Source organism: Delphinapterus leucas, chromosome 4 (assembly GCF_059928025.1).
Source record: "Delphinapterus leucas isolate spDelLeu-1000000601 "Yukka" chromosome 4, BTC_Dleu_Yukka2, whole genome shotgun sequence".
Classification (NCBI taxonomy): Eukaryota; Metazoa; Chordata; class Mammalia; order Artiodactyla; family Monodontidae; genus Delphinapterus; species Delphinapterus leucas.
Genome location: NC_143132.1, coordinates 121,169,827 through 121,188,466, shown reverse-complemented (window position 1 = coordinate 121,188,466; position 18,640 = coordinate 121,169,827). Strand labels below are relative to the sequence as shown.

Sequence of the window (18,640 nt, the reverse complement as noted above, 5' to 3'; positions counted from 1 at the left end):
TTTTTTTTTTTTTTTGATTGTGCTGTGCAGCATGTGGGATCTTAGTTCCCCAACCAGGGATTGAACCCACGACCCCTGCATTGGAAGCGGGAGGGCTTCCAATCTTAACCACTGGACTGCCAGGAAAATCCTTAGAGTATTTAAAAATAAAGGAATTCTCTCCCCTCCCTGCAAAAAAATTCTTAACAAAGCCTTTTTCTCTTCTAAATTTCTAGAATTAGAGAAGACTTTACTAAAGTGTGCTTGGGGCAATGTCTTGCACTTAGTTGATGCCCAGTAAAACTGATTTTATTTGATTTTTGACCATGAATAATGGCAGAAGGATGGTGGGTGAGGGCGTGGAGTAGGACAGTACTTTTTTTCCTCTAATATGTCTGACCTTTTAAAAAATGTGCCTAGTTTCCCTATTAAAAATGCATAATTTATATTATGTTTAGCTAGGGAAAATGCTGAATGCATACAAAATAATCGTCCTTATGAAGCCATAAAAATATGTCATGTCCCTAAGAAGAGAACAGTAGCTCAAAACCAGACTTAAAAAAATAATTGTAAGATATACTAGTTTTATTTACAATTAGTTATCTTTAGGTCAGAAACTTTCCTCACTGCATATTACTGAATTAATAACTTAACAATTAGGTATTATTATCAGCTTTGAAGAATTTCAAATGTACATAAAATTAATGAGAATAGTGTATACCCATCAACAGAGTCAATGTTATGAAATTTGGCATACTTTATAGCCAATTTTTAAAGATACAATCTCAGCAGTTAATGGTCATTGGTTTCATTTGTCACCATTAACATACATTTTTAAGTATCACTATTAAGATACATTTATCACCTTTAAAATATATTTTCACCACTAAAATACATCTTTAAATGTTGTGAATATGGTTTTGAATAACAAATTTCAATTTGGTATTAAATGTTTAACTAACATTATTAAAAGTGATGACCTCTGTATAGATAAACTTCTATCACAAAAAACTTCATGGAAAACTATACCCCTGGTTTTTCATGTGGTGGATGTTTCTGGAAATAAGGGACCTTTCAACTGAAACAAGAAAACCTTTAATTTACATAGAGCTTTTTGAGGAGGCATTATAATAACTATCTCACATTTTTTTGCACATGTATTATGTGCCAAGGACTGTACGAAGAGCTCTACGTGCACCCACTCTTTAAACAACCCCCTGAAGTATTCTCATTGTCTTCATTTTACAGGTTAGGATGCTGGGCCTGAGAAAGATGAATGTAATTAACAGTCCAGAGTCACCCAACGAGTATTAGGCAAAGTCATATTAAAATTGTATTTGATTTCTATAAATGATTCTTTGAAGGATTAAAAAACCTTTTATTTTTACCACTAGTAATCAGTAAACGGTATAGGAAATATAAAATTTTATACAGTCATTCTTTAGATGAAAGAACTTCTGCATAAACAGACAGAAAGACTGAACCCTGATGGGAGATGTGATAAGAACCAGAGGGGGTAATAAGAAGCCCACACGGTTCCTCATACCAAGTGGAAAGGAGTAAGGCAGCCTCTCAAAAAACAAACAAAATCCCAGGAATTAGAGATTTATTAAAGTGTCTAATGTTTCAAGTCCATATTTTGCAGTTTTTGTATATACAAATTAAAGAAATATTTCATCTCATTGGCTTTATTTTTTAAATCAATAATTTATAAATTTGGTCTATAATCAAGAAAAAAATAGCGACTTACGTGTCAACTGAAATAAGTTTCTTTTCCCCATGGTCAGAGGCATAGTCCCAAGTTGTTTCAATAATTCCAATGTAATAATGTTTATCTTTCGCCCAGGCTGAGGTACTACATAAAATTAGAAAAATACAGAGCAAGGAAGTCTTCATTTTTTTTTCCTCTTGGAGCCTGAGAAGCAACGGAATGAAATCAGAAGCCGGAAACTTTATAAATAAGCCTTTCTTCCTTTATTTGCTTGATTGACAGAATTTTTTGTTGCACAAGACGAAATTATTTCGTTAAAGCAAATAACATTTCCCACTTCAGTTCAGTTCTCGTAAACCCAGGGAAAACTTAGTTGTCCATTGCCAGGATTCTCTGATTGCAAATAAAAAGTCAACAGTTATTGTTGGAGGCGCTGGAGTGTTTATAACTGTGCTTCTACCATTCGTTGCGTAAATTCCAGGAGGGCAAAGATCATGTCTAAATGCTCCTTTTGTTCTTCCAACAATATGCTACAATACAATGGCCTCTTTCCTTTGGAAAAGCCTAACAATACCTAGTTACAACTTTAAGCTACAAAACATGATATTTAGCATGCCAGATTTAAGTACCCTCAAATAAGAATTTATTTTGAAGGCTTTATTTATTTTGTAAGCTCCGAACACATCATCATAGAAAGTTTATCAGATTATTGTGTATTGCTATATGCAAATAACTAGCAGAGAATAACAGGGGTTGATGATTCTGTTTTAATTATCAAAAAAATCAGACATAAATAAACCTGTCTTCAAAGGCAAAAGTTGATTTTAGTAAAGAGAAAGAGCTCTAGTTTGTTAACCTGGGGTTTCTCTCTTTGATGTGGACATGAATTTGGGGGTAAAAGACTTTATTTTTTAGTTGAAGAAAATCCTGATGATAACAGTGCACATTTTGTGCTGATGTGATCTTTTTCTCTAGAATACCTCAATGCATTCTGTAAGTATTTGCCAAAAGGTGTTTATAGAAATGGATTGGTATAGGAGAAGGCACCACAATGTTTGAATGATTCATTCATTTAATAAGTATTACTGAATGAGCCCTCTGTGTGCCAAACACTGTTCTAAGCACTGTGGGGATACAGCAGTGAATAAAACAGACATGAATCCCTACCCTTGTCAACTTATGTTCTACCGGGGAGAGACCAACTATATACAAATGAAGAGTGAAATATTTATTATTAGCAACTAGTGCTACAGAGAAACATAAATCAGAGAAGGAGACTGAGTGCTAAGGAAAACAGCAGGATGAAGATCAAAATCTGATGACACCATGTGACCCCAGGCAAGATACATACTTGACTGCAGCCTCAGTTTCCTCATCTTTAAAATCTCAGCCTCAGAGGGCTATTGTTCAAATTAATTGAAATGACCCATGTTAGGTCACATAGTGGAGTCTCTCCTTTCACCAGCTAACAATAATCTTAACTAATTATCTTGATACAGAAAATTGAGTCACAATGCCCAGGATGTCCCAAGACCTCCTTCTTGAGGCACCTTAAACAATTGTGCCCTCATGCCCACTGAGAGGACCTGAGTGGGACTAAAATCTTGCCCAGACTCCACTGGCTAAACCCTGTGTCTTGCAAGATGCTGTCCCTTTTAAAAATTGGTGCCCAGAAAGGTTCCTTTTTTCCAAATGGTCCACACAGAGAGAACATCTTTTAGTAGTTTATTCTTGTAGAGGGGGCACTTTTTTTTTGAGGGGGCACTTTTTAATTGGCATGAAGCCCCTGTATGAGCCAGTGTATGGCTGATGGTGTAAATGATGCCATCTTGGGACTGCACAGTTCCTGCTCTTCCACTGACCTTACCCAGGGCTGTACTATGTGGGAAATCACTTAGTACACTTATCATCGAGGGCTTTGTAGTTAATAGATATTGTTTAATGATCTTTAGATCCAGGTGGCCTCTATGCCCTGAAGACCTTCACTGATATATTGCCAGTGCCCATGAGACTAGTTACCCATTCATAAATCTTGCCGTAGAAATGTGCCTCCTGTTTCCAAGCAACTACCCCCATACCCTAGGTTAACTATAAAATTGTCCCAATGGCCCCTGGGTGGTGTGGAGAGCAGCTGCAAATGCTTCTGGATCCTTGTCTGCCAATCCTATCCTGTGAGGAATTTATAATAAATGAATCCATTGATTGTATGGAGCTGCCTGCCTCGATTTCTGGTGTCAAGATACCTTCTCAGTTCGTGGGCACTTTCCATCCCCTCCATCCTCCAACAATTGGTGAGCCAGCCAGGAGACAGAAAATGACACAGGAATGGGTAAAGGGGTCATGCTGGGGGAAAGCCTGCTGTGGTGGGGGAAATCCGAGGCTGGCCAGCCTCTTCCATGTGGGGTGACCTGGCTAGGTTTGTGGGATACTTTGGGCCACTGTGTGAGTACAGGATGCCTGGAAAATGCTAAAGGGCTTCCTAGATATATTGACTGAAGCAGCAGGAAAGTGAAAGTGGAAAAAAAAGAGTGAGCAAGCTATCTCAGCTGTTGCATGGCCTTCATTATATGCTCTAAGGATTAGCACAGAAAAGGAATTACAGCTCAACAGGAAACTAGAGAAGACTAAAGAGATTTTGTTGTTAGACAGGGCTGTCCAGAGGGCATGTTCTGCCACTTCTGACCTCATGTCAAAGAAAATACAACAGGAAGAGCATACTGTAGTGACGGCATGTAAGATAGCTAAAATACAGGGTGGTAGGCTGCCCCACTCAAAGGTGAGGACTGTTATTTCACAGCAGAACTGGGACTCCAAGAGGTGTGATCCTTGGGATAATGACTTGTCAGAAGATGAAGACATAATTATAGAGGAGGAAAAGGAAGCACAACCTCTGATCCAAACTAAAATTTAGGCCACTAGGGAACCAGGAGATAATTGAGAGGAGATCCCTACAGGCCCCAAAACCACAGTGCCAGAATATTCCTCCGCTGAGTTAATAGAATTAACCAGCAGGTTTAAACAGAAGAGTAGGGAAGGAATAGCAGCCTGGATGCCCCATTTATGGAATACTGGGGGAGATGGCATCATGTTAAATGGGTCAGAAATGTCTAAAATGGCCTTAGTTATACTGCAGCCTGGCCTCTGGCAACGTTTCTATGTGGCCGAGGGCGCCTAGCCAACTTGAGTGAGATGTGCCGTCCCCACCACTAGGATGGCATCTATAGAAGAGTTACAAGAAATAGCACGAGAATTAGGAATGAAGCATGCGATCAATGTCCCTAATTTCTGAGGACCTGATAAAGAGTTATTTACAGCAGGTATGAAGGATCGTATCCAGAAGACTACTCCAGGAGCTTGGTTAGTGACCTTGGTTAAGGACCTTAGTTTCAGTTTTGGCCCCAATTGTTAATCAACCCATTCAGATGACTGTGGCCATGATAGCTGATTTAAGTGAGACTGAAGAGATCTGACACAGGGGAAATAGATGGGTAGATAACACCAAAGAGAAAAAAAAAAAAAAACACACACAAATAGTGAGGAAATTAAAGGGACCCAACTAGAATTTCCCACAGCAATTATGGCAAGAACTTGTATTAACCAGGACCCCTAAAGAGAATAAATATAAACAACCTAATTCGGCACTTTTAACCTTATAGAAAGCATTACCCAAAGAAAACCAGTTTACTCCCCTGACAGCAAGAGGGAGGGGCACAAGCCCACACTCTACCACTGTGGATAGATGAAGATCAGGGGTAGATACCCCCAGTTCTAGGGATCAGGGCTAGATACCAGGGTTGCTCCTTGGTATGGTCTTAAGGGGTGACCAGAGACCCAACGTTGAACTATTTATTGGTCCTGCACCAATAAAATGACTTCTCTGGATTTAGTAGATACTGGTGCCCAGTGCACCCTGATCTATGGGAATCCATCCAAGTTCCAAGGGGAAATATGACCCATTGATGGATATGGAGGCCAAATGGTGCAGGTGAAACATGTGAGCTTGAATGTACAAATTGAAAGATTAACTCCCCGTGTTTATCTGGTTTATATTTCACCCATACCTGGATATATTTTGGATGTGGATGTCCTACAGGACCTGGACCTTACAACCACCAGTAAGTACTGCTTAAGAATCTGCGATCAAGGGCTTCCCTGGTGGTGCAGTGGTTGAGAGTCCGCCTGCCGATGCAGGGGACATGGGTTCGTGCCCCGGGCCGGGAAGATCCCACATGCCACGGAGCGGCTGGGCCCGTGAGCCATGGCCGCTGAGCCTGCGCGTCCGGAGCCTGTGCTCTGCAATGGGAGAGGTCACAACAGTGAGAGGCCCGCGTACCGAAAAAAAAAAAAAAAAAAAAGAATCTGTGATCAAGCCTGTAATTGTGGGCCATGCTAAATGGGACCCTGTAAAGTTTCCATCCCTGGGAGAATGGTGGCAATAAAACAATATCGTCTACCAGGGGGACAGGAAGGAATAAAGGCTACCATCATGGGATTAGAGAAAGTAGGGGTTATAAGACCAGCACAAAGCCTGTTCTATAGCCCTATGTTGCTGGTGAAAAAAACCAAACAGCACCTGGCTTATGACAGTAGACTATAGAGAATTAGACAAGGTAACACCCTGTATCTATGCAGCAGTTCCAAACATAGTCCAACTCTTGGATACAATCTCCTTTTCTCTCAAGACAAACCACAGAGTCTTATATTTATCTAATGACTTTTTCAGCATATCCTTAGTTAAGGGGTACCAGGACCAGTTAGCCTTCACGTGGGAAGGGAGGCAATGGACTTTTACTGTCTTACTCCAAGGTTATCTGCACAGCCCTGCTATATGTCATGGGATGGTGGCCCAGGACTTGGAGAAATGGGCTCTCTCTCCCTTTTTGGTTCTCCGTCATTACCTTGATATCATGTTAACCTGTGAAGACTTGCTCTTTCTTTTCCAAGCTGCTGCATCTCTTCAGGGACATTCCAAAGCAAGGGAATGGGAGGTAAATTCTGACAACGTGCAAGGACCAGGACAGTCAATAAAGTTCTTGGGAGTTATGTGGTCTGGTAAGACTAAAGTGATGCCTGAGGCTGTTATTGATAAAATACAGTAAGTCCCCTACATACGAACCTTCAAGTTGTGAACTTTCAGAGATGTGAACGTGCATCTGGTTCCAGCAAGGAACCAGAACCTATGGCATCAATGTGAGGTGTGAATGAAATTGCATCTTGCCCTCCATCTCCTACTGCTGATGATCCTTCAACTCTACCACCTCCCACCTCGTCTCCCTCCTCCAGTCAGTAACTCTTCTTGCCTATTCACTCGATGCCAGCCCCTGGATGCCAGCTGTTGTACTGCACTACTGTACTTTTCAAGGGACTGTGCTGTGAGATTAAACATGTTTATTTTTGTGTTTGTTTTTAATGTATTATTTGTGTGAAAAGTATTATAAACCTATTACAGTACAGTACTTTATAGCTGATTGTGTTCATTGAGTACCGAGGCTAACTTTGTTGGACTTATGAACAAAATTGGACTTACTAACGCACTCTCAGAACAGAGCTTGTTTGTATACAGGGGATTTACTGTACCAGCATCTCCCGTGCCCTGCAATGTAAAAGAACAACAAGCCTTTATAGGTCTGCTAGGGTACTGGTGGTCTTTTATTCCCCACCTTGCCCAGTTATTAAGACCCCTATATGCTTCAGTGAAAAAGGGAACAGTCGAGGACTGGAATATCCCACAACAAGAAACTTTTAAAAAGGTCAAGTTGGTTGTCAAACAAGTTCAAGGACTGGGGGTGTTGATGCCAGACGCAAGTTGTGAATTGGATGTAAATATATATCCAGAAGGTTTTGGATGGTGACAGTGGCAGCCACAAAATGGGAAATGTGTTCTGCTAGGATTTGGGTCTCAATTATGAAAAGGGGGAGATAAGCAATATGGTCTTACAGAGAAACAATTGTTATCAGTTTACCTAGCCTTACAACAAATTGAGGGGCTAACCACCGACCTATTCATCAGTGTCAGTGCACAGACTTCCCTGTCTGGATGGATTAAGGATAAAAGGGTGGCTTTAGGTTTATGGGAGTTGAAGGTCTCATTTTTCTGGCTGCTGCAGAACCTCCCACCTGGTGTTACTGTAATTCATTGACATTTAAATTAGTCTCTCCCTCCCAGATCGCTTGGTATCCTAATCCTCTGGGGGACCCTGGGTATCACTTTCAATCCAGTCTTTTATATTGGAATGGGCCCCACACGGACCCAAATCACCTCTCCCAAAGCATTAGCACAATATCCCTCCTTACTGGGAATTCCCCATAACCTTCCCACTATTAAGTCCAGGTGGCGGGCCAATCATACATGTCATGGTAGGAAGGACTGACATCTATTTTCCTTCTCCAATACATAGATGTAAGTGCTAAACTAGAAATCCAGGCATTAGCACAGTTTCCCAGGTCAGCTTTGAATGATTCCCACCAGAGCATCTCTCTATTAAACGAGGAAATCACTCACATGAAAGAGTGGTGCTGCAAAACCGATGGCTTTAGATATGTTGAGAGCTGCTCAGGGAGAAAACTTGTGCCTTTTTTTTTTTAATTTAATTTTACTTTATTTTATACAGCAAGTTCTTATTAGTTATCTATTTTATACATATTAGTGTATATATGTCAATCCCAATCTCCCAATTCATCCCACCACACCACCACCACCCCTGGTCCCTCTTTCCCCACTTGGTGTCCATACGTTTGTTCTCTACATCTGTTCTCTATTTCTGCCTTGCAAACCGGTTTGTCTGTACCATTTCTCTAGATTCCACATACATGTGTTAATATACGATATTTGTTTTTCTCTTTCTGACTTACTTCACTCTGTATGACAGTTTCTAGGTACATCCACGTCTCTACAAATGACCCAATTTCGTTCCTTTTTATGGCTGAGTAATATTCCTTTGTATATATGTACCACATCTTCTTTATCCATTTGTCTGTCAATGGGCATTTAGGTTGTTTCTGTGACCCGGCTATTGTAAATAGTGCTGCAATGAACATTGGGGTCCATGTGTCTTTTTGAATTATGGTTTTCTCTGCGTATATGCCCAGTAGTGGGATTGCTGCATCATATGGTAATTCTATGTTTGTTTTTTTTAAGGAACCTCCATATCGTTCCCCACAGTGGCTGTATCAATTTACATTCCCACCAACAGTGCAAGAGGATTCCCTTTTCTCCACACCCTCTCCAGCATCTGTTGTTTGCAGATTTTCTGATGATCCCCATTGTAACTGGTGTTAAGTGATACCTCATTGCAGTCTAGATTTGCATTTCTCTGATAATTAATGACATTGAGCAGCTCTTCATGTACCTCTTGGCCATCTGTGTCTGTTTGTTTCTTAAATATTGAGCTGCTTGTAAATTTTGGAGATTAATCCTTTGTCAGTTGCTTCATTTGCAAATATTTTCTCCCATTCTGAGGGTTGTCTTTTCATCTTGTTTATAGTTTCTTTGCTGTGCAAAAGCTTTTAAGTTTCATTAGGTCCCATTTATTTATTTTTGTTTTTATTTCCATTACTCTAGGAGGTGGATCAAAAAAGACCTTGCTGTGATTTATGTCAGAGAGTGTTCTGCCTATGTTTTCCTCTAAGAGTTTTCTAGTGTCAGTCTTACATTTAGGTCTTTAGTCCATTTTGTGTTTATTTTTGTGTATGGTGTTAGGGAGGGTTCTAATTTCATTCTTTTACATGTAGCTGTCCAGTTTTCCCAGCACCACTTATTGAAGAGACTGTCTTTTCTCCATTGTATATCCTTGCCTCATAGATTAGATGACCATAGGTGCATGGATTTATCTCTGGGCTTTCTATCCTGTTCCATTGATCTATATTTCTAGTTTTGTGCCAGTACCATATTGTCTTGATTACTGTAGCTTTGTAGTATAGTCTGAAGTCAGGGAGTCTGATTCCTCCAGCTCCGTTTTTTTCCATCAAGACTGCTTTGGCTATTTGGGGTCTCTTGTGTCTCCATACAAATTTTAAGTTTTTTTGTTCTAGTTCTATAAAAAATGCCATTGGTAATTTGATAGGGATTGCATTGATTCTGTAGATTGCTTTGAGTAGTATAGTAATTTTCACACTGTTGATTCTTCCAATCCAAGAACATGGTATATCTCTACATCTGTTTGTGTCATCTTTGATTTCTTTCATCAGTGTCATAGTTTTCTGAGCACAATTCTTTTACCTCCTTAGCTAGGTTTATGCCTAGGTATTTTATTCTTTTTGTTGCAATGGTGAATGAGATTGTTTCCTTAATTAACTTTCTGATCTTTCATTGTTAGTGTATGGGAATGCAACAGATTTCTGTGCATTAATTTTGTATCCTGCAACTTTACCAAATTCATTGATTAGCTCTAGTAGTTTCCTGGTGGCATCTTTAGGGTTCTCTATGTATAGTAACATGTCATCTGCAAACAGTGACAGTTTTACTTCCTCTTTTCCAATTTGTATTCCTTTTATTTCTTTTTCTTCTCTGATTGCTGTGGCTAGGACTTCCAAAACTATGTTGAATAATAGTGGCAAGAGTGGACATCCTTGTCTTGTTCCTAATCTTAGAGGAAATGCTTTTAGTTTTCACCATTGAGAATGATGTTTGCTGTGGGTTTGTCATATATGGGCTTTATTATGTTGAGGTATGCCCACTTTCTGGAGAGTTTCTATCATAAATGGGTGTCATAAATGGGTGTTGAATATTGTCAAAAGATTTTTCTGCATCTATTGAGATGATCATATGGTTTTTCTTCTTCAGTTTTTTAATATGGTGTATTTAATATGGTGTATTTAATATGGTGTATGATTGGTGTGCATGTATTGAAGAATCCTTGCATCCCTGGGAAATATCCCACTTGATCATGGTGTGTGATCCTTTTAATGTGTTGTTGGATTCTATGTGCTAGTATTTTGTTGAGGACTTTTGCATCTATGTTCGTCAGTGATATTGACCTGTAGTTTTCTTTCTTTGTGACATCTTTGTCTGGTTTTGGTGTCACGGTGATGGTGGCCTCATAGTATGAGTTTGGGAGCATTCCTTCCTCTGCAATTTTTTGGAAGAGTTTGAGAAGGATGGGTGTTAGCTCTTCTCTAAATTTTTGATAGAATTCACCTGTGAAGGCATCTGGTCCTGAACTTTTGTTTGTTGGAAGATTTTTAATCACAGTTTCAATTTCATTACTTGTGATTGGCCTGTTCATATTTTCTATTTCTTCTTGGTTCAGTCTTGGAAGGTTATACCTTCCTAAGAATTTGTCCATTTCTTCCAGGTTGTCCATTTTATTCGCCCAAAGTTGCTTGTAGTAGTCTCTATGATGCTTTGTATTTCTGCGGTGTCTGTTGTAACTTGCCCTTTCTCATTTCTAATTTTATTGATTTGAGTCCTCTCCCTCTTTTTCTTGATGAGTCTGGCTAAAGGTTTATCAATTTTGTTTATCTTCTCAAAGAACAAGCTTTTAATTTTATTGACCTGTGCTATTGTTTTCTCTGTTTCTATTTCATTTATTTCTGCTCTGATCTTTATGATTTCTTTCCTTCTACTAACTTTGGGTTTTGTTTTTTTTTTCTTTCTATAGTTCCTTTTGGTGTAGGTTAGATTGTTTATTTGAGATTTTTCTTGTTTCTTGAGGTAGGCTTGTATAGCTATTAACTTCCCTCTTAGAACGTGTTTGCCGCATCCAATAGGTTTTGGATCATTGTGTTTTCATTGTCATTTGTCTCTATGTATTTTTTGATTTCCTCTTTGATTTCTTCAGTGATCTCTTGGTTATTTAGTAAGATATTGTTTAGCTTCCATGTGTTTGTGTTTTTTACATTTTTTCCCCTGTAATTGATTTCTAATCTCATAGCATTGTGGTCAGAAAAGATGCTTGATATGATTTCAATTTTCTTAAATTTACCAAGGCTTGATTTGTGACCCAAGATGTGATCTATCCTGGAGAATGTTCCATGCACACTTGAGGAGAAAGTATAATCTGTTTTGGGATGGATGCCCTATAAATATCAATTACATCTATCTGGTCTATTGTGTCATTTAAGGCTTGTGTTTCCTTATTAATTTCCTGTCTGGATGATCTGTCCATTGGTGTAAGAGAGTGTTAAAGTCCCCCACTATTATTGTGTTACTGTCGATTTCCTCTTTTATAGCCATTAGCATTTGCCTTATGTGCTGAGGTGCTCCTATGTTGGGTGCATATAAATTTATAATTGTTATATTTTCTTCTTGGATTAATCTCTTGATCATTATGTTGTGTCCTTCCTCATCTCTTGTAACATTGTTTATTTCAAGGTCTATTTTATCTCATATGAGAATTGTTACTCCAGCTTTCTTTTGATTTCCATTTGCATGGAATATCTTTTTCCATCCCCTCACTTTCAGTCTGTATGTATCCCTAGTTCTGAAGTGGGTCTCTTGTAGACAGCATGTATAAGGGTCTTGTTTTTGTATCCATTCAGCAAGCCTGTGTCTTTTGGTTGGAGCATTTAATCCATTCACATTTAAGGTGATTATCTCTATGTATGTTCTGATTACAGTTTTCTTAATTGTTTTGGGTTTGTTTTTGTAGGTCCTCTTCTTGTCTTGTGTTTCCCACTTAGAGAAGTTCCTTTAGCATTTGTTGTAGAGCTGGTTTGGTGGTGCTGAATATTCTTGGTTTTTGCTTGTCTGTAAAGCTTTTGATTTCTCCATTGAATCTGAATGAGATCCTTGCCGGGCAGAGTAGTCTTTGTTGTAGGTTCTTGCCTTTCAACACTTTAAATATATCATGTCACTCCCTTCTGGTTTATAGAATTTCTGCTGAGAAATCAGTTGTTAACCTTATGGGAGTTCCCTTGTATGTTTTTTTTGTCATTTTTCCGTTGTTGTTTTTAATAATTTTCTTTGTCTTTAATTTTTTCCAATTTGATTACTATGTGTCTCAGCATTTTTCTCCTTGGGTTTATCCTGCCTGGGATTCTCTGCGTTTCCTGGACTTGAGTGGCTATTTCCTTTCCCATGGTAGCAATGTTTTTGACTATAATCTCTTCAAATATTTTCTTGGGTCCTTTCTCTTTCTCTCTTCTCCTTCTTGGACCCCTATAATGTGAATGTTGGTGTATTTAATGTTGTCCCAGAGGTCTCTTAGGCTGTCTTCATTTCTTTTCTTTCTTTTTTCTTTATTCTGGTCCACAGCAGTGAATTCCACCATTCTGTCTTCCAGGTCACTTATCCGTTCTTCTGCCTCAGTTATTCTGCTATTGATTCCTTCTAGTGTATTTTTCATTTATTTTTCATCTCTGTTTGTTTGTTCTTTAATTATTCTAGGTGTTTGTTGTTTAATTCTTCTAGGTCTTTGTTAAACATTTCTTGTATCTTCTCAATCTTTGCTTCCATTCTTTTTTTGAGGTCCTGGATCATCTTCACTACCATTATTCTGAGTTCTTTTTCTGGAAGGTGGCCTATCCCCTCTTCATTTAATTTTTTTTCTGGGTTTTTATCTTGTTCCTTCACCTGGCACATAGTCCTCTGCCTTTTCATCTTGTCTGTCTTTCTGTGAATGTGGTTTTTGTTCCACAGGCTGCAGGATTGTAGCTCTTGGTTCTGCTGTCTGCCCTCTGGTGGATGAGGCTATCTAAGAGGCTTGTGCAAGCTTCCTGATGGAAGGGACTTGTGGTGTGTAGAGCTGGGTGTTGATGTGGTCTGCAGAGCCCAGTAAAACTTTAATCTACTTGTCTGCTAATGGGTGGGGCTGAGTTCCTTCCCTGTTGGTTGTTTGGCCTGAGGCAACCCAGCGCTGAAGCCTACAGGCTCTTTCCTGGGGCTAATGGCAGACTCTGGGAGGGCTCACGCCAAGGAGTACTTCCAAAACTTCTGCTGCCAGTGTCCTGGTCCCCTTAGTGAGACACAGCCAACCCCCACCTCTGCAGGAGACTCTCCAACACTTGCAGGTAGGTCTGGTTCAGTCTCCTCTGGGGTCACTGCTCCTTCCCCCTGGGTCCTGATGTGCACACTGCTTTGTGTGTGCCCTCCAAGAGTGGAGTCTCTGTTTCCCCCTGTCCTGTCGACATCCTGCAATCAAATCCCACTAACTTTCAAAGTCTGATTCTCTGGGAATTCCTCCTCCCATTATTGGACCCCCAGGTTGGGAAGCCTGATGCGGGGGCTCAGACTCTTCACTCCAATGGGTGGACTTCTGTGGTATAATTGTTCTCCAGTTTGTGAGTCTCCCACCTGAAGACAGCAGTTATGGGATTTGATTTTATTGTGATTATACCCTCCTGACGTCTCATTGTGGCTTCTCCTTTGTCTTTGATGTGGGGTATCTTTTTTGGTGAGTTCCAGTGTCTTCCTGACAATGATTGTTCAGCAGTTAATTGTGATTCTGGTGCTCTTGCAAGAGGGAGTGAGCGCACAACCTTCTACTCTGCCATCTTAAGCCAGTCCTATCCTATACTGAAAAGAGAATGCAGTCATTTTGGCAAGTGTATTTTCTTTAATCGGAGTGAAGCTAAAGCAATGACTTTCAAACTTTGGTGTCTGTCAGAGTTTATCAGGCAGGGGTCTAGATATCTGCATTTTTCTCAAAGCTGTCGGGAGGGACAACTGGCCCCAAGGCTATGAACAGAAAGTTGTGAGGGCTGCTGTGGCTTTGGACCTCAGCAGACCTCAGACTGGGGCCCCATGTTCTGTGCCAGAAACCTGCACAGCTTAACCTGGGGCTTCTGGAAGGCTACCAAAACTTGTACCTTCATTGGACATGAATGCTGTACATATATGCCTGCATAGGAATCCAACATAACTGATTTACTGTCCTGTGTGAAAACAGTCAGTAATCAAATGGTTTCCTTTGTTGATGCTTTTACCTCTGACTTACTTCTCTCCTAGGTAAATGGGGAAGCGTAGTTCTTAGTATTCTTTTATGTTTAGTAGGAATCCTTTGTTCTTGCTGCTGCTCATCTTGTTGCTATGGGCTTGGAGTGCAAGCCACCCTGGATGTCTGGCCCTAGGGTCTACGGGGAAGAATGACGGATAAGATTGTGGAGCCATCAAATTGTTGGGGGTTGAGTGTATGGCTGTTGTCATAACTGATGCCATCTTGGGCTCATCCAGTTCCTCCTGTCCTTCCACTGACCCTACCCAGGACTGTAGTACATGGGAAATCGCTTCTCTTTCAACAAGGGCTTGGTAGTAAATAGATATTGGTTAATGACCATTAGGTCCAGGTGGCCTCTGTGCTCTGTTAGCCTCCAGTAATGAAGACCTTCACGGACATATTCCTGGCAAACCATGAAACTAGTTACTAATTCATGAATCTTGACTTAGGAATGTACTTCCTGTTTCCAAGCATCTACCCCCATACCGTAGGTTAACTATAAAATTGTCCCAATGGCCCCTTGGCGGTGCAGAGAGCAGCTGCTGTGAATGCTTCTGGATTCTTGTCCACCTAATCCTATTTATCAAGTAAATTATCCTGTAATAAATGGATCCATTGATTATATGGAGCTGTCTGCCTCCTTTTTTGGTCTCAAGGTAACTTCTGAGTCACGTGGACACTTTTCATTTCTTTTGTCATCCAACAGCCAGCAAGTTTCCAGGCATTTTCTTTTATGTGTTTTTAAATTTATTTATTTTTATTTTTGGCTGTGTTGGGTCTCCGTTGCTGCGCACGGGCTTTCTCTAGCTGCAGCGAGCAGGGGCTACTCTTCGTTGTGGTGTGCAGGCTTCTCATCTCAGTGGCTTCTCTTGTTGCGGAGCATGGGTTCTAGGCGTGCGGGCTTTAGTAGTTGTGGCACGCAGGCTCTAGAGCGCAGGCTCAGTAGTTGTGGCGCACAGGCTTAGTTGCTCCCCAGCATGTGGCATCTTCCCAGACCAAGGCTCGAACCCCTGTCCCCTGCATTGGCAGGCAGATTCTTAACCACTGCACCACCAGGGATCCCTCCAGGCATTTTCTTCTTACTCATTTTCTACTCCATGTTCAAACTCAGCCCTGTGGGATGGAAGGACAGTGATCAGAGCACAGCAACAATCCCCGAAGTCACATTTTCCAGAAAATTCTACCCCACACACACAAATGCTCAGATAGTTACTGAGCTGATGGCTCCAGAATATATACTTATAACACTCATATTTGTGGTGAAATGAAATGGATAAACAATAACATCCTTGACCAGTGCAAGTAAGCATTTTATGGTGTAATACAGGAAGAGTCATGAAGTCATATTTCTGTCCTGTTTTGAGACAGTTGACCTTCCCATTAAAAGGCATGTAGCTGCTCTCTGGCAGGAAGTGGGGAGAGGGCTGTGAGCCTCAGGACTCTGTCAATAAGAGGGACAGGTCACTGAGGGCTAATAAGCAGCCAGTCGTGGACAGAGTGAACCCTGAACCTCCTTACAGTGATTCCAGAGTTGATACTTCAAAGTGAACTAAGAATAATGCTGCATTTGAGAATTTCTGCTCTCAGCGTAGACTGGGGTGAGACAAGAAGGTGGAGCCAGCCACCAGGAGAGGCTCAGCTTACTTAAAGTATTTTGGGAAAGAGAAGAGAGGAATCTAGACCAGACCAAACACCTCTTCCTCTTAGCTGTGTCTATCAGAAGGTTTTCACCTCAGAATCCCAGGGTATAACTTTGTAGCTTGTTATAAATAATTACTATATGCCCGAGTTAACTGTTTAGTAGCCCAAGTAAAGTTACATGTCACAAGTTTTTTTGGTTACTTTTTTTTTTTTTTTGGCTGCACCACACAGCTTTTGGGATCTCAGTTCCCTGACCAGGGATTGAACCCGGGCTCTCAGCAGTGAAAGCGTGGAGTTCTAACCACTGGACGGCCAGGGAAGTCCCACATATCACAAGTTTTAATCATTTTCCACAGTTTCTTTTCTTGTTGGCTTAAAGATTTCTGGACTGGGTGGGTCGTCTCTGCATTTAGCAATCGAGATTCTAAATGACTGGTAATGAATAAAAACAAGGAAGCAGTCTACAGAATATTGCTCCAGCTTTATTTCTCTCTGGCAATATGCAGTCTCTCGTTATCTCCAATATTCCTGCTTATACTCTCTAATTTGTTTCTTGACCCATGAGAACTGGCTCTAAACCTCTACTCCATGACATCAGAAAGGAACCACCCAGGACAGTGCTTCACTTTGTGACAGCAGGAGACATTGAATATAAAAGAGCAGGTCATTCTGGCTGTGACCAGTCAGACCACCACGGAGCTACCTTTTTCACAAGAAGTTGTGTAACTCTGGAATTTCATCAGTGAGTGTGGTCACGTACAGAACTTTGATAATGAGTCCCTGACCTGACCTAGAGCCTCTTCTCCACTATTGATCAGTTCAGGACTGTGCTGGGAATGATCGCGCAGGTAGGTCTTTGATCGCTCCATGCCCCCTGGCTGCCCATTAGTGGGTCAAGGTCCTGCTCATCACCTTCTGTCAGGTAAAGGAGTCAAAGGCAGAGGAAGAGAGAAAGCCAAAACTCTAATCGAGCAAAAGCCTTGATGGTATTGATGTCTACAGTGGTATTGAAAGGGGATTTTTTTTTAATGGCATAAGGATTTCAATTACCCCTTCATTCCTGTTCTTTCACTTCCCTTGAATGATGTAGAAATCAAAGCATATGATTTATTAACAATGAAAAAGAACCACAATACTAGAATTAGTTTTGCAAAAGATTAAAGAATAGCATTCACAAGGTTTGATTACAAGAACATCACTGGGTGACTTTCTTGAAATGTCTTCCTCCCTTGTCTTTCCAGACTGATTCCCTCTTGCTTCTATTCCATGCCGGGCTAATATACTCAGTGCAGAGCTTAGCACTTTGATTTGTGCCCTGGTCTTAATTTATAAAAGGTGACTGAGTGATGACACGAAGAGGCCAACACCACTGAAAGAAAAGTTCATTGTGACTCACAGTTAGTTCCCCTAGAAATGAGAGGCAGACGTGTCACACGGCCACATGAAGAGGCACCAAAATTGTTCAGAAGCAGGAACCAGGGGAAAGCATAGGAGGCCACAGCATTCATTGCGGTTTCTATGAAAAAGGGAAGGCAGGGCACAATGAACGGTTTAGGATTGGCTACTTTGAACAATTCCAGCAGGCTCTAGAGGCATAGGGACTGTATTTGTCTGGTACTTAGGTTGATTTAGGGCAAGGGAAGCATTGGCTTGGTGTATGAAATCTAGATGAAGGAGGCTGTTGGCAATATGGACTTGGGATTGGCAGGTTTGTGTATAAAAGTCTGGCTCACCAGCAAGTTGTTTATAATCTCTAGGAATTAACTAGCTCTGGGAGTGGCAGTCCCTCCCCAGCTAGTAAGGTCCACCAAAGATGTCAAAGCACCATCAAATACTGAAAATTAAAAACATAATTAATACATGTTTCATTTCAGAATTAAGTATTTATGTGACTCTCTCTTCAGTTAGGCTGGGCCTCCTTGGGTCAAATAACTATGCCTTGTTTTCTATTGAATCCTAAGCACTTAGCATAGTGCTTGACATATAGCTTAATAAATATAGAAAGAACAAACGAATGTTAACTATAATAATAGTCATTCATAATTATTAGATGGTTACTGTATGCCAGCACTGTGTAAAAACCTTATAAATTTTATCTCCTTTAATTCTCACAGTAACCAATTAGATAGATGTATTAGTTTTTTATTGCTGCTGTCACAAATGGCCACAAACTTAGTGGCTTAAAACAACATAAATTTATTATATTACAGTTCTATATGCCAGAAATCTGACATGTGTGTCACTGGGCTAAAATCAAGGTGTCAGTGGGACTGTTTCTTTTAGGAAGTTCTAAGGGAGAAGCTATTTGCTGCCTGTCCCAGTTTCTAGAGGCTGCCTACAATCCTTGGTTAATGGCCCCCTCCCATCTTCAAAGCCAACAATGGCAGGTTGAGTCTTTCTTACATTGCATCACTCTAACCTCTTTTGCCTCCTC

At 40.5% G+C, this 18,640-nt stretch overlaps 1 protein-coding gene across 1 annotated transcript in view; it reads right to left on the bottom strand.

Moving 5' to 3' along the window:
- CP (ceruloplasmin) overlaps window positions 1-2,350 on the bottom strand; it is a 64,086-nt gene extending 61,736 nt beyond the window's left edge. Inside the window, exon 1 of the mRNA XM_089911032.1 lies at window positions 1,730-2,350. Coding sequence (XP_089767158.1) covers window positions 1,730-1,875 — 146 coding nt within the window. The 5' untranslated portion in view covers window positions 1,876-2,350. The remainder of the gene's footprint in view (window positions 1-1,729) is intronic.
- Between the last annotated feature and the right edge of the window lie 16,290 nt (window positions 2,351-18,640).